Source organism: Labrus mixtus, chromosome 16 (genome assembly GCF_963584025.1).
Source record: "Labrus mixtus chromosome 16, fLabMix1.1, whole genome shotgun sequence".
In the NCBI taxonomy this organism is placed as follows: Eukaryota; Metazoa; Chordata; class Actinopteri; order Labriformes; family Labridae; genus Labrus; species Labrus mixtus.
The window spans coordinates 22489882-22507217 of NC_083627.1; the positions used below are offsets into that span (position 1 = coordinate 22489882).

The 17336-nt window shown below is 38.6% G+C and overlaps 1 protein-coding gene across 1 annotated transcript; it reads right to left on the bottom strand.

Annotated features, from left to right (window-relative positions):
* Positions 1–1084: 1084 nt before the first annotated feature.
* si:dkeyp-120h9.1 (Y+L amino acid transporter 2-like) lies at positions 1085–16633 on the bottom strand. The gene is made up of 12 exons (XM_061059134.1): positions 16505–16633; positions 13194–13582; positions 12880–13055; positions 9566–9708; positions 7801–7926; positions 7379–7523; positions 6963–7086; positions 6077–6180; positions 5852–5948; positions 5602–5751; positions 4247–4430; positions 1085–3664 (listed from the first exon to the last, which is right to left on the bottom strand). The coding sequence occupies exons 2-12, from the start codon at positions 13320–13322 to the stop codon at positions 3570–3572; spliced, it is 1473 nt and encodes a 490-aa protein (XP_060915117.1). The 5' UTR covers positions 13323–13582; positions 16505–16633; the 3' UTR covers positions 1085–3569.
* Between the last annotated feature and the right edge of the window lie 703 nt (positions 16634–17336).

Consider the following 17336-nt stretch of genomic DNA (forward strand, 5'->3'; position numbering starts at 1 on the left):
ACAGTGGACCAACAATCCAACAAGGGTCACTGTAGAAGTCCCCTCTAGCGACTTTTTTTATGAAGCCAAGATGAGGACCCACTGAGTCTTGAATATGACTTGTTAATTTTTTTAACTAGATTAAATTGTTTTATTGCTCAGAAAAAATATTAAATGTATCAAAAGTTTTCAAAAGCACTCGTTATTGAAGCAATTTTTTGTTTACTATAAACTCATACATCTACAGTTACAGGATTGTAATTTGTGATTTGATGCACATCCCAATAAAACGCTCCTCACTTGGTTGGTTATATAAGTGTGATTGTATTTGTGTGTGTTTGCAGCAAACAGATTGAGCAAGTGTTCATAACAAGGTAAAGAAGCACTTATAAGCACAATAAGTCAAATCAATTGTTATACGTATACTTGTACAATCACTCTACAATTAAACATGGTCCTCACTTGGTTGGTGTAAAATGAAAGTCCTCACTTGGTAATATTTGCGTGTATCCATGTGTGTAAAATGATAGTCCTCACTTGGTAATATTTGTGTGTATCCGTGTGTGTAACATACAGAATCAGTGTACACAAATGTATTATAAAGTGAAGAAGCAAGCAGACACAAAGTTTTAATTTATTTTAAAAAGTAAAGTTTTTCAAGAACAGTCATCCCACTTTGAGGGAATATTTCACTTATTAAAGCTATGTAAGGTTTAAAATCACTGCCACCATGGTTTTCTTTTTTTAACATGACTGATCAGGAAAGTTACAGATAAGTGAGAAATTTTCTTTTCATTTTATTGTTATACAGAATTTGAGTGCAAAACACCTTTGGGATAGGAATTCTGGTCTCTGGGAGGTACTTATCTACAATTGTTTTCAACAACATTCAACAAGTATTTTCACCTTCTCTACACGTTATCAAATGTCAAAGCTCAGCAGTAGTTACTGTCAAAAGAGAACTTTCAACATTTTCTAAGAGGGCTGGTTGACTATTTAAAATAACATATTTATTCTGATAAAGAATAAAATTCTCAGTTATTCTTGAAAATAACAAAAGAAGCCAGTAGCTACATAAAAAAATTAAATTGAATTCACAGAAACGCACATTTTATTATTTACTTTATTGAAATAAAACGCACTTGAAAAAAAACCAACAGTTTTTGCAACTTTTGTTTGTCCAAAACAGTTAACAAAATTCTACAAATACACAAAACAGGAACAGAAAAAAACACATTTGGTACCCTATGCTCGTTATACTGCAACATTCAAGTTTCCAGAATATATAATAACTTCATATGTGAAAAATACATTGAATATATTCATAGTTTACTTCAGACATATTGTGGTTACAGTGACACAATCCAGAGCAACCAACATTAAACAAATATACCGTTGGCTGGTGTTGTACTTCGGGATGACACAAAACATGGTCTATGTAAGACCTAAACGTTTTAGACTGACCTGAACTACAAAACATGAAGCTGCTCCGTTGGTTTAGTGATGATCTAAAGACTTTCAAAAAGACCTGAATAACATCTGGCAAACCCTACAGCTTTATGTAAATTCTATTTGGCTTTAGACACTGTACACAAAACATCTTGTTACAATATAAAAATAGACAAGTTGTTTGGTGGACCACACTCACAGAAGGCACATACAGCTGAGAAAGAGCACATTACAATACAAACACAGAAGTTTGACTGGTTCTACCTGTGGTTCAACAAACTACACCTAGAATGCTCTCACTAGAAAGCAGAGACACTTTACTAAGAGCTCTCTGCACTCTGAGCAGAACAATGTAACAGCCTGTTAAAGACCTTTGGTTATATGTGAATAAACGGTCAGTGTGCGATATATTCAAAAGGCAACATTATATTCAATATCCCATTACTGAGTCAAAGTCTTGTGACATGTTTGTGCAAAAAAAAAAGAAAGAGAGATAATAAATATCATCAAGTGAGCACATTAGCAGTGTGGATCCTGAGGTTTGGATCTATAAAGAACCCATTCAGAAGAAAATCAAGACCCAGAGGAGTCGGCACATACGTTTGTTTTTATCAGGAAAACAAACACATTTGAATTAAAACTTGTAAAACCTTTTCCATAACACTTAGGCTGCATTAGAAATGTGTTAAGAGTTGGAACATCATGCAAGTGTGTACACAACCACCAGTTGCGGAAAGCAACTATGTGCAATCAATCAAGTACTGTACATCAGCACAGTTTAGAGGTACTTGTATTTGACTTATGTGTTTATACTCAGTCACAATCCACCTGGCTAAAAGAAGAACAAGGTCACAAAGTGAAACTATACAGCGTCAAAAAACACAAGTTGCTGATGCACCCTTAAAGTAAAACTTGTACCTTTTAGCTTCCACTAGGAGGCACCAGAAACCAAAAAAATGCCCTGATTATGCATTCACGGTCCTTATTAAATATTTCTTATGGATTACCTTAACTACAGCAGCATGGAACATGGTGACAAATGTTCTGATCATATTCCTATGAGAACTACCACCTGAAAAATCATTAAAAAAAAAAAAAACATTCAAAGTCAACGGATGCATTCTTATGAGCTCATTCAAACTCATTGAAAATAGTGCCATCCTCCTACACTATATTATAATAAGAGACCATCAACAATTGTCTGCTTTGTCCTTGAGTTCAGTGACAAATCTGATTAGAGCTCACAAGGTATTTATGTGGCAAACTGAAATTGTGATTGAAATTTGCCATATGAAGGTTACAGAGGTCTGTTTGCAAGTTAAAGAACATCGAAGGATGCCTGTATAGTCAATGCTTAAAATCTAAATTCAGGATTATTTCCAACTGGATAACATTTATGAGGACCACAAACACCGCCCCCAAAAAACTGGACTTTTTAAATTTTAAATCTGACAGTCTAGGGACCTTGAAGTCAGGAACCATCTAATTGGGTCACTTTTGTATTTAAGAGATCACAGGTAATGAGATTAAAAATTACTTTTTCTTTTACTTCTTAAGATATTCTTATGTAATGTTCTAATAAGATGATGAAACTGGTTCAAGTTCAAGAGCTTGACATGAGAAACATGACACAACACATGTGAGGCATACAATGAACACGTGTAACTCCACTTTTGATTTTCTGGAATAACTTTCTGCTTGTGCCTTAATCCTGCAGGCATTTTGCAGAGTCCATTCCTCCTGGATCAGGCTGTTGTTTAACTGCAGCGCTACCTTAAGGCTTTATGGCAGCTTATTGGTGTGAGTGAGTTGTAGTTTATTTGGACATGGAAAGGAGGGAATCGCACAGCCAACACTGCAGTGTGCAATAGCATGTGAGTGTGCACATGCCACACTGATATTGTCTGTACAGTGCGGTTTGTAGGACGGTGATCATGTGTCATTCTTTCTCCTTTAAAAATATGGCTCACGTAGGAGATGAGTAGGAGTAGAAGTGTTGAGCTTAGCTCTCCTTTATGTCCTCGTTAACTCCATCAAGCTTCACATATGTAAATCCTGATTGTTTGCATCACACGGATTCCTTAAGTGTTCACTCTTCACTCTCCTGCATAACACTCTTCAAACGTGTGCTTTTTGTTACCTCATTCAGTCTTTTCTGGGTCTATGTTGTCCAGGTCGGTATCAGGCGAGGCCACACAACACATGCACAGTTTTTGGGTGTTAAGAGACAGATTATCTGCAGTGACAGAAGAACAATGGTGGTTGATTTTAACAGATACTGGTGTTAGTCTAGGACAAACAGTCTAGCCCTGAGTAAATACAATGAAGGAATAAAGTGGGCATTAAGCACACTGAACTTTGAAACCATAATCTCAACACTCTTAAGCTTTACACTAAAAAGGTGTTTTTTTTATGCACATTATGGTAGAAGGATAAGACTAGTAAGCTACTTTCAGGAGTTACTCTTAATAACATCCCACAAACACATTCATTTAGAGCTTACTGTATGTCACAGGACTTGGACGCTATGTTATTGGGTCCTGAGAAATGCTTGCAGACATAACTGGATGCCAAAGTGAGCTTAAGGTAACAGGAAATCAAGTTGTTGCACAAACTGTTTCCCAGAATAAATAAATAAAGTATTTTTAAAACTACAAAATGAGGACTGCCAAGAAGGTGAAATGTAGTGTCCTTGTTTTACAATGCCGAGTTGTTGAATGTGAACCTTTAAATATAAAAAGATGATTTTACAGTAGCTATGGTATAATGGCTTAAATAATTATATAATTGAGTAAAAAGTGGGTTGCCCCCCACTTACCGAGCATTCGACCGAGGAAGGCTGGTCTGGAGCTGGCTGGCAGGTGGATGCAAATGAAGTAGACTGGCACACCAGACAGCGCCACAGCAATGCCTACCAGAGAGTTGATGGTGTCACTGTAGAGGGGAACCACTACCAGAAAGATGCTGCACAAGCAGTAAACGATGGGGAAGAACAGAGAGAGCTGCAGGGGACAGGTGGGAGGAGGAGAAAAAGGGACATTTTTTTTTTTAGAATCAAATGTAAAACAATTGCATCAAGAAATACAATAGTATTGAATTAAGTTAAACCATGACCCTGATGATTAGATTTGGACTCTAATAGCCCTTGAGTTGCTCGGCCAGTTTGCAGAGCATGTACTCACTTTAATGGTAGGAGAATTAAATCAACATCAAGAACTTTTAACAAAATCAGAACTCATAAGTAAAGACATCACTGAGAGGAGTCAGGTCAACAAGACAGGGACTGAAGAGAAAAAGTCATACACGCAATAGTGAATGGACAGCACAGTATCTATCCGACCTGAGTTGTCAAGTGGAAAAAAATCAGCTATGATCAACGTAGTTTCTTTCATTTAGTGTTCAAATTATTTTCTTTCCAGCACAAGCATTGAATTGGAGCTGAGGCAGACAGTCAGTTTCATGACGAGAAATCCCCGGGGCTTGAGGTTTTTCATAATAAGGCCCTTTGGCCCTCTGACGGGGTGAGGACATGGGAAAAGGACACACTGTATTATTGGTTTACAAGTGACTTGAGCCTTTGCAGCTAAAAGGCAAAATATACTTTCTGAAAATATTCAGAATAGTTAGTGCAAGCATAAAGTACATATTTATTTCTACTTTTTTTTAGGGTCAGACAAGCTAACAGAAAGTTTTGACAACTACTGTATGAAGAGTGTTAGGTAAGGCCAGGTGATTAAAATCACTCAAAACCACAATGCCTTTCCTTTGTTAGCCGTCTGTATAGCAAAGAAGCGATTTGGGTCATCTTGGATTTGTCACAGCCTAAAAAACATAAACTGCTTAATAAAAAGTAAGAAGTGAAGACTTGCAGTTGACAGAAAAAAGTTGAAAATACAGCTATCATAAAAGTAGTTAGAAATTAAATGCATAATTGGGTCTGGTTTAAGTTTCTTACAAACTGTAGCTGGTTTGAGTTTGATAGAGAACTTTCAAGCAGTCCCAATTTCCCACAGAAACGTCATACATAACATTGATATATATCACTCTTGACACTTGATTTCATGTCTCTGCTTGTTTCATAACACCCAGAGATACGGTACTAACGTTTGTCCTGAAGGCAGAGTCCCTATTGTCCCTGCTCATCATGCATGTTTAAGCTGCATTAGTCTTTACCTTTACAGGTCTGTGCATATTTGGAGCTGTAATGCGAAGGTAGATCAGGCTGGCTATCGACAAGCCGATGAACAACCAGTAGTTAAAACTGAAGTAGTTGATCAACTGGAAAACGTCAGGCACAGACAGGTAGATCAGAGACATACCACCCTGAAAAACAGAACACAAAACACACACAAAGAAACATCAGTAAGACGGAATAAACACTCTGGTTCTTTTTTTCAGAACAGTAAAAGTTAAGCATACTTACATTGAAAAGCAGAGCAGGAATCGGGGTGAAACGCTTTATGTGGATCATGCACAGGACATTTGGTAAGTGCCCTTCTCTTGAACCAACAAAAAATAACCTGCAGGAGAGAAAGGAACATTTTACTTTTTTTTTTTTTTTAGACATTGCCATGTTAGCACATTGTTTTCCTGGAATTAAAAAAAATTAAAATGTGGCGCAGCTTCAGACGTTCTTGTATATACGGACCTGGAGGCAGCGATGATAGAGGAGTTTAGACCTCCATAACAAGAAATGGCCACAGACAGAGGGATCAGCCATCGAGCCCAGCCCAGCGCTTCGTCTGCAAAAGTCTGAGGAGAGATTCAACAAAATGCTTAATTCTCACACAAGTTCAACGGTAAGATCAATGACTCTTAATTTTAAAGCACAGAGAGAGGACTTTTGGCTAACTCTGGCGTATTTACAGAAATGTTTATTGACATGCACCGTACCTGTAAAATAAAGAAGAAAAAGAAAAGTGAGATTCTCTGATTTTCATTTATTCTAGGGCGGCGTCTTGGATTTCTGGAGACTCATTTTAAAGATCAAACAACCAATAAGCAGGAGATTCATCTAAATAATAAATAACACATTTGTTACAGCCCTGTTTTAATTTAAGTTAAGCTATTTTAACCTTTGCGGTGCTGGAGTGACAAGTATAATGAGATTACAATCTCAACCCAGTCATGCAAACTAATTACTTCTTCTCTCATCATGTATTCAAGACAACACAGCCCCATGGCTTGTAGGATTAGTGAACTGTCTGAATGAACACACTGATACCACTGTCAACATGCCTGAGTACAATTCTCCCTCCGCTAACGCACTAATCACATCATCAGCTTCCCTATGTTCCTGTGTGGGACGCTAACCTCTTTAGCTAAATGATGTTCCTGTCATCATCTGGACCCCTACAGTCACAGATAACAAAGCAAGTAATGAAGCAGACGCTTTGTGCATGGGGCTGAAAGAGAAGACAGCAGGAGATAGGAGAGATCAAACCCAGCTGCTCCTGTGATGCACTGATAAGAGTTGAACAAAAGTATGCACAAAGTCACACTGCTACATATTTAGCTTCTTTAAAAAAACTCACCACAGCGACGGCGTCACTGGTCAGCACTTTGTCTGCATCCATGACGACGTAGTAAGCCACGTTAGTCAAGATGTAAATCACTGTGACAATGGGCATGGAGATAGCGATGGACAAGGGCAGGTTCCTAAAAGGAAAGTAGAAAAGTGGTCTTCATTTTTTTAATCAGTAAAGATATCGGGTGTCTTTCTTATTAAGAGCTGATGAAACATTTTGTAATAAAAGCTTGGGCAGTACATACTTCCACAGTTAATGTGTAGCTGTGTTGCATACCATTCATACTTGGTGAGATGACAAAGAAGATGCAAAGTTTAAATCTCTGACTTACTGAAACTCCAGTGTTACCGGTTTCACAGCAGTGAGGTTACTTTTATTGAGTAAAGAGAGAATCTGGAATGAAAATGAAGAAACTTTGTAACCTCTCTGGGTTTTTGATCTCCTCAGTGATGAAGTTGAGTGTGTCCCAGCCGGAGTAGGAATACAGAGCTGAGTAAAGAGCCAGGGCCATGTCACCAGGGTTCAGCTTGGACCCTTTGAAGGAGTCCTCAAAGTTCTGGTCAAAACCTGCACAAACATAGAACCCACATGAACACAGTACAGGAACAAGGGCTGTCCTTGCTTTTAACATCCTGGGCTAAATATTTCTTTGAATATTCAATTTGGAGGACACTGAATTTGCATCTTTTTTAATCTTTACAAAACGAGTATGCCCTCATAAGACCATGTCTTGTTTAACAACAGATATACCAGATAATCATAAAAGCATGTAATCACATCAATTCTCAGCTATGTAAAGTGTTGGACTAGTATAGTTGACAAAACATTTTTCTGCATGTCCTACCTTGTCCCAGCTTAATAAGACCAGTAATAATGATGACGATTAGAGCCAGCACTTTGGCAAACGTGGAGATGACCTGAAGAATGGCCCCCCATTTGACCTTCATACAGTTCACACAGGTCAGCAGACCTGATGGAGAGAGTAAGGAGTCAGCCAGTGTTAAATGTAATGCATTTCCACTGAATGATGAACACAGAAAGGAGAGGCTGAGCAGGGATTACAGAGTGAGAGATAACTCTTTTTTCTGTCATGAACTAAATGAAAACAGGATATGATAAATAAAAGTTACACTGACCTTTTGATAGAGTGAAAAAATAGAGGCGGGATGGGAGCAGGGGTTCATTTATTTATAAACATGGAAAGTGTTTACATGTGGAAAGAGGACAAACTCTGCTGATCAGTGGTGTCATATATCTGAGGCTTTAAGCACACTTAGAGGGATTTTAACCCCTGGAACCAGCAGGCGGACTCTGTGTTTAGAACGATCATGTGTCTCATATCAACAATGCTTCACACTGTGTGTTTTTAATAATAATAACTCTTTCCACAAGTGGAGGTGTACATACCTTGTATTATTCTATGATTGTATTTTTTCTCCCTTTATTTAACTGATGTACATATGTTTGATTTTTAACTTCTTGTTATTTTTGATAATTATATTCCTGTTTCTTGAGCTGTTGTGACAAAATAATTTCCCCCATGGGGGTTCAATAAAGTTTATTTTTTATCTTTATCACAATGCCACAAAGAAACATGTTTAATCTTTAAAATGAGAATGCATGCATAGAAGTGCACCAGGAGTGCTGCCAACAATAAACTTCACTGACTTTTTAAACACTGTCTGTCTAAGTAGACGTGGATATAGTCGTTTATGGCTTTCCCTTTCAGCTATTGTGTGAACTCCCTCGGCACACTTCCTCAAACAGTCTGCTGTTGACTTAACAGGAGAAGATTTGAAGGTCAACGTGGACAAACAGCCGAGAAACTTCAAATTAGATAAAATACCACAGTGCAGCTTTTCAGAGAGACAAAAGCATGTTGGCTCCCCAGTGTGTATAAGAGCTGAACAAATTTACTGTGATTGATTTCATTTGATCATGTCTTCAATACCGACTGTACTGAACATACAGCACAAATACGACACAGTCAGACATTTTCAGTACATAAACAGGTCTGAAATTACTAACTAAATATTTAAGTTGTTCATTTCTCTAGGAACCCAAGTGGTTCACAAAGCTGCATGCCATTTCAGACTAGTTTAAACTAGTTTCAGGTCAACCGCAGAGCAGCTGACACTTTGAATAAAGCAAAAAAAAAGTATTATTGAAACTCCAGGTTTCATACACAGTAATGTATGTGTAATGTCTGTTTCCCCAGCTGAGCAACATGTCCGATGTGTCCTTGGTCAAGACACTTAACCCCGCATTGCTCCCGTGGCTTCGGTGGTGTATGAATGGATTAGTGTTGTACTTACTCTCTGATGTACATCGCTTTGGATAAAAAGCGTCTGCTAAGTGACTTGTAACAAAACTGTTAATTTAATGTACAGTTAAAGATCAGTATTTTGAACGCTCTGGTTAAACCTTCCTGCAAGTACAGCTCCACCATGTCTCTGACGATGGGTACATACTGAATAGAAAACACACACACACACACACACACACACACACACACCTTAGTCGTCCATGCCCCTTCACCACTAATGTAAACACACACACAGAAGGTGAAGAAGGGCATGAAAGTGTGTTTAGTATAGGGAGAGTCTTACATATGATGGCGGCAGCAATGAGGCGGACAGCGATATAGGGGGCGGAGCAGGTGGGGTAGAAAGGCTGGACCAGGTAGTTGGAGAAGGTCAGAGCTATCACCGCCTGACAGGCTGGCTCCACTATCAACAACGACGTCCACAGTCTACAGGAAAATTATCACGTTGATTAGAGATGCACAGACTTGCACAGATACCGATTTTCAGCCAATACTTATTTACTTTCTTTAACGATCTATAATTGACAGCAACAAAAAAGATTTTTGGAACTTTTCTTTAATAAAAATTAATTTGATGCTCCTAATAAAACACTGACTGCCAACTGTTTATTCACTCTCTTCAGCTCCCTGGTTCCTGAAGAACTGATCTCTTACTGGTCCGTTTCTCTCTGCCTCTGTAAACAGTATTTGTGGTCGCAAAAAGTTGTTGTCGTTTTTATATCCGTTAATTATCAATATTCATCAATAATATTTTTTGCAAAGTGATAAATAATATTTTAACATGCTGCACTCCACCAACCCACGACTCAGATTGAAAGAGACAGACAGGCAGCTGGAGTGCGCACATATAGGGAGCGCAGACTCCTGGATCAGCCCTGGGCAGAGAGGTACTTTACCTTATTTTTTACTCTGTATCTAATGTCTACACTTCAGACATGTTAGCTTGTTGTTGTGTGTGTGGCTGTTCGTCAGTGTTTGAAACAGCTTGTGTGTGTGTGAGTCTGAGATCAGCACAAAATTGCCTACATTTATTAAGACCAGCAGAACACCAGTCTGGGCTGAACAGGCTGTAAAAAATCCCATTCCAGTTACCCATCGATCTACCAGTTCACCTTAAATGTTAATTATAAGAAGGTAGGATTATCATCATTTTTATGATAATTTCACAAATATCAATGGCTCATCAAAGACTTCCTTTTTAATTTCAGTTCTGAATATAATGATCTCTAGTCATTGAATGTTGTGATTGTGGTAACACACACCAACTATTAAAGGTCACAAATAATGATCTTTTTTTAACTGATAAATCTCAGAGGTCCCCAAAGCCTGTCTGTGAAGCTTCTTACTAAAATCCATTCTGGTCCTGTATTTTAGGAAGTCTATAAACTCTTCTATTTCAGCTCTGCTCAGAACAGGCTCTGTCAGGTTTCTGTGTCTGTAGCTTTAAATGAAAGTGAGCTGTGTTCGACCGAGCCACTCTGGAAGGGCTTGGGTGGCTTGGTGTCTAACCACCTGGGGATGGGGTTACGTCCCTTTGTGATGTCACAAAGGGAAGATCTCCAAATGGTCTGTTTGAGCACACTTTCGCAGAAAAATAGAGCATGAAAAAGACGGAGGATGGACTTTTCTCGTAACTGGGGGGTTTGTTGACAGGCTAGGGCAGGCATGGGCAAACTACGGCCCGCGGGCCATTTAATCCGGCCCGCCGAACTTGTCCAAATTATATTATTATTAAATACAATTTCATTATAATTAAACCTTGTTGGTTTTCCCCTGTAATGCCCGCGTTTCCCCAATAGATGGCGCACTTCAGAGTGTGGTGTATTATTCCCTTCTTCACTTTGCCCTATGAACCCGTATGAGCCCTTCTGTAAAAATGAGCAGACCAAAGAAAAGAAAAGTGGACAGTGAATGCCGAGTGTTTAATACGGAGTGGACAACTAAATATTTTTTCACTGAAGTCCGATCAAAGGCTGTATGCCTGATATGCCAAGAAACTGTCGCAGTTTTCAAAGAGTACAATATCAGCCGTCACTGCAACGAAGCATGCTAACTACGCTAGCAAGCAGTCCACGCAAGAACGGGTGGCTACAACTCAGAGGTTGAAGGATAATTTACAGACTCAGCAACATTTTTTTCACCAACAAACTGCGATTCAAGAGTCAACTACCAAGGCAAGTTTTTTTGCTGGCATTCAAATTAGCAAAGGCTAGCAAGCCTTTCTCCGAAGGCGAGTTTTTAAAAGAATGCATGGTAGAGACAGCAGGTCTCTTGTGTCCGGAGAGTCAAGGCCAGATTGAAAAAATCAGTTTATCACACAGGACTGTGACTCGCCGTGTGGAACTGATTGACGAAGATATAGCCAGCGAATTAAACAAAAAGGCTGAGTCCTTTAAGTTATATTCACTAGCGCTGGATGAAAGTAATGACGTAAAAGACACTGCTCAGCTCCTCACTTTTATCCGAGGGATTAATGACAGTTTTGAGATAACGGAGGAGTTTTTGACCATGGAGTCCCTGAAAGGAAAAACACGAGGAGAGGACTTGTATAACCAGGTGTCTGCTGTCATCGAGAGAATGAAGCTACCTTGGAGTAAACTTGTCAATGTCACAACGGATGGATCGCCAAATTTAACTGGAAAACATGTTGGTCTGCTGAAAAGAATCCAGGATAAAGTGAAAGAGGAAAACCCTGACCTGGATGTTATTTTCCTTCATTGCATCATCCATCAGGAATCTCTGTGTAAGTCTGTATTGCAGCTTAATCATGTCGTGAATCCAGTTGTAAAACTTGTTAACTTTATATGAGCAAGGGGACTTCAGCATCGTCAGTTTATTATGTTCCTGGAGGAAACTGACTCAGGACTTATTGTACCACTCTCGTGTCCGCTGGTTAAGTTTGGGCAAAGTGTTTCAACGAGTGTGGGAGCTGAAAGAGGAGATCAGCGCATTTTTGGAGTTAATGGGGAAATCCGACGAATTTCCTGAGCTAAGCGACAAGAACTGGCTTTGTGACTTTGCATTTGCTGTGGACATATTTTCACACATGAATGAGTGGAATTAAATGAATGCATTTGGAAATCAATTTGTACAATGAGCCTTGCATATTCATGCTTTGCTACCTGTTAAAGGCCAAATCCTTTCATGTAATGGCTTTTACATGTCATTTATATTAGTTCACACAAACACTCCATCCATCTGTTCCTGGCCCGGCCCCTCTGTCAAATTTTAGAACCCATTGTGGCCCGCGAGTCAAAAAGTTTGCCCACCCCTGGGCTAGGGACACATATTAGTGTTAAAAAAACCTGTTAAAGTGTATTTATCATAATATGTGACCTTTAATGTTACCATGAAAGAGACATATGCACAGAGTTAATCTAAACAATATAAAGAGCCTTAATAATAATAATAACTGTCAAAGACCAGTTAAACAAGTGAAAGGACAACAGTGTGCTCAAATAAATTCTCCTTTTTTCCTGATTTTATATACACATTGTATAACGAAATGTACTTGCTAGCATCAATATCACTTGAAAAATGTTTGAATAAACTGTCGAGAAACTGTGCCAGCTGACACAAAAATTAAATCACACATACCTAATAAAAGCTAAGAATCCTCCAAAGGCCTCAAGGATGTAGGCGTAGGACGCTCCAGATTTACGGATGGTGGTGCCCAGCTCAGCATAGCATAATGCTCCAAACACAGAAAATATCCCTCCAATGGCCCACACTACAAGGGATAGGCCGAATGAGCCCGTGTACATTAGAACTCCCTGCAGGATAACAAAAGATTGAAAAAATGAACACTTCAACATTTCTTTTACAGTTGAGTGAACTCTATCATTTAACAAGAAAATACAGTTCAATCCAGGAAACAAATACAACTGGCTGAACAGAGAAGACAATTTTACCTTAGGTGAGACGAAGATGCCAGAGCCTATCATGTTTCCTACGATGAGACAGACGCCATGGAGGAGGGAAATCTCCTGCTTCAGCCGCACACCGCTGCCCTGAGACACCGAGTCTGCCTCGGCCACCATTCTGAGGGATTTACTCTCAGCCCGGGCGCAGAGAGGAGGTATCAGGGGAGTGATGTGGAACGATAATGAGGACAGACTGATTCCAGGCAGCACCAGGCACCAAAACAAGGAAAAAGGGATAAATACTGGATGAATGAGAAGCAGTTTGGGGGAAACCAGGACAAGAGAGAAGGAGGTGGGCGTGTCACCAGGAGGCTAAGAGTTTGTAGGTCTCAAACCGCCATTGTGGAATCCGAGGATTAATCCTTCACTGGGATAATCTGTCAGAAAAACAAGTAAATACAGTGTCACAGAAGGGCTTCACACATTTCAGGATTTCTTCTGACTAGTTGTAACATTATGGAAATCACTTGGATTCAGCCTCAAAACCCTGAATAGGTTACTGACGAGTGAATAGTCTTTGCACAGATCATATAACATAATTACACCAGAAAAAAAAAACTTCAACTCGTATCCACTGCTTCAAAACAGAAGCTTACATTAAACGTTTAAAGGATATCCCTGAGCAAATGACACTTTGCTAAAAATGATTGACAGATAATAGTTGTCAACAGGACCTGCTGTTTTAGAAAAGTTAAGAAGTAATAAAGTTACTGATCAAAAAGTATTTTTAAAAACAACCGCAGTGAAGTGAAGTGAAACCCGAGTCAGAGCAAGCACAATGTCAGCAATTAGGCTTCTTTTTAGAAGCTGGAAAGCCTAGTAAACGCTTAAAAAGAAACTGAATGACTGATTGAGTTACTGAATGGATTAAATGAACTCCTTTTCAGATGTATAAAGGTGCCAGTAACGCATGCAACCGTGAATATGCAATGTGACCTTTTTCAAAAAGCCTGCAGCAGTGTTTTCAAGTCTCCATTTTGTGTCTGAGCAGAAGTTCATTTGAGCGCTTTATAACCCTTCTCTGGTTCCCATACACAGATGTGACTGCTGGCATGAGAACTTTCAACACAGAGCATGTATGATGGATACAATATTTTAAAATATTCAATATATAAACATTCACAATAGATAGATAGATAAATAAATAGATACTTTATTGATCCCGAAGGAAATTCAAAGCAGCCAGTAGCAGGTTACAAAGACGTACATGACATGAAACATTTGTTACAAATTAACCACAAAGACGACACCCCCCCCCCCCCCCCCGCTCCCATACATATATATTAACCCCAAAAAAAGATTTAAGAATACCCCTAGATTAATCTTTTTTTTAGCAATGTTTAAAAAGAATAAAATGATCAAAAAACACACATTAAATAACAGTCAGTGCAAACGTTAAAGGTGCAATTTAAATTTAAATAATTGAGGTTATCATTAAAGTGTCCAACTAGAGGCTGACTCTTGGGACAGCTGTGCAGATGGGAAATGGAAAAAGGAATATTTAGTCCAACCAATATGAGTCCAATCAATTGAGCTGCCAATAAGTCAGCTCAATTTATCCATTCAAAATACACATGTCAACTAAGGCAACATTTGCCTTACAAAGCTGTCTTGACTGACGCTCTATTTCATTTAAAATTTAGAGCAAACCATCCTGAACTCATCTACCTTGATGATTCAGTTCTTAAGGGCCTCATTCATCCTGTAGCCAATGGATCCAAATTTAGCCACAACTAACAAAACTTGTCTTTCTTGGAAACAGCTGTACAAATAAGGCGCAGTAGTCTGAACAGAGGACATGCAATCAAACACACAAGGAGCCAGATATTGCACAACACATGCCATTAAGTCGAAGAGCTGAACTATTAACAGCATCATCATTTGTGTGTAACACAATGTGCTCATTACTGCCAACCATGTGGGGGAAACAATGCTATCTGTATCTGGCAATGTCTTTTTCATTACATTATCTTATGACAGTTCACTTGTATTATGGACACAGAACAAAAATCAGCACATGGTCCAATATTTCTTAGAAAAACATAATGCGTCTATGAATAATTTCAGTGATTTTTAAATGTTATATTTTAATGTTTCTTTTCTTTCCTCAGTCATGATGCTTTTGATGTCTTGTGTGAAGCAATTTGAATTGCCTTGTTGTTGAAATGTGCGACATAAATAAACTTGCCTTGCCTATGAAGGACAGTCACCGTGCGTCCTACTACTACTCCAATGAGATTTAACATCTGCTCTGTCAGTTTGAGCCAACATGGCTGCTGCAATAAAATTCCTCTGTTCAGCACTGAGCTAAAAAAAAAAAAAAAAAACACTGCGAGACTACTCGCAACTACATTTTCTGCACATGTGGGAACATAGACGTCCAGTTAAGCTACTGCTGTTAAGTTATTAAGTGATTAATATTTTTTCCACTGAAGAAACAGCGTCCTGACAAATGTATGCGCAAAGTTTCTACTTTTAAAACTTCACATGCTGCAGTCAGGATGAAGACGTGGACACCGACTAAAATATGTCTCTACGTTCGCTAAATGGGTGTAACTTCAATTCTCAACTTCACTATCATGGTTAAACAACCCACAGTTTGATTCATGGTAACCAAAGCATCCTCTTTCTGTTATTCAAACATGCTGCTCGCTGTTCATGATTAGCGCCGGATATATTGATAGCTCATGTTATCAAGGAGGAAAGAGAAGGACCAATCAAAGCGCGTTTCACAACACTTTAATTAAGTAGCCGACACCAGCTGGCGTCTATTTAAACTGTTACCCTTTCCGAATATTCACAGTTCAGTAGGCAGTACTATTCAGTAGGGAGTTTCAGTATACTGAACTTTCGTGGTCATTCAGTATGCATTTTTTGGGTCCACCTCAGCATACAGAACATTTCAGTATGGATACTAACTTCCGGGAATAAAGCTAAACAAAAAAACAACAACAAAAAAACGGGTGAATGCGGTTCGGGTAACGTAAATGACGTCACTTCCAGACTGAATGAATCAGATGAAGTAAGAACAAATATCTGCATACTGAATAGTAGGTACTAACAGTATGCAGCACGGATAGTAGGTACTGCCTACTGACAGATTGAGTAGGTACTTGGTCATTCGGATACAGCCTGTATCTTTCTGACTTCCGCAGGGATGCTAACAAAGCTAGCTCAGTCACAAACATATATGATGCTATTGATAAAACAAATACCGGTTAACGTCAGATGTACATCGTTAAATCATTTCATAGTTCATGAAGTGCACAGTGTAAAAAAACCCCACAGACAATAGTTACCTTTCCTTGAATGTTTCCTCCAGTGTGGGAAGCAGCCTGACATGTGCCTGTGTCGGGTTTGGAACACCAACTTTGGCTAATTTACATGCGGTATCTAGACATCTGCACTAAAACTAGCTTTTCGGCTCCTCCTCCTCCTCCTCCTCCTCCTCCTCCTCATCCTCATCCTCAACCGACACATGAGGGTCCCGACCCCTCCCACTGACCCACCGAGTAACCGCCAAAAAACACCTGTATTTATTTAACAGAAATACATAAAGAAATATATGAATATATTTCTTTATGTATTTATTTATATATTTATTGATGCATTTATTTAATTATTTATTTATTTCTACATTAATTGTTGTTTATTATTGTATGCATTTCTCCCAACATTTATTTATTTATTTATACTTTAGTCATTTTTTTGTCCCTCATAGTAACGATAGCAGTGATCGAAGTGTTGCTACTATCACTCAGCAGACGTAGGCTTTTTTTTTATTTTTTAATTTTATATTTTTTACATTTAAGGCTTTATTATCTATATTTCTACTTTACCCTGGTGTTGCGACCTAGAAATATGTGTATGCAATTCAATTTGACAGAAGAAAGCACACTACACTATAAGTTAGATAGTACTGTATATAATATTATTTCACATTTGTTTAATTTGTTAATTAAAAAAAACATACACGTACTGTAATGTCATGTCAGTTTACACAGAAATTAAAAAAGTTGCTATTAACTCTTAATTTTAGGGTTTGATATATGACGTCATCGGCCTGCGTGCAGAGGTGACGTAAATAGTTGGGGTCGTGGTCAAGAGATGAATGTTGCATGTATGCTGTTT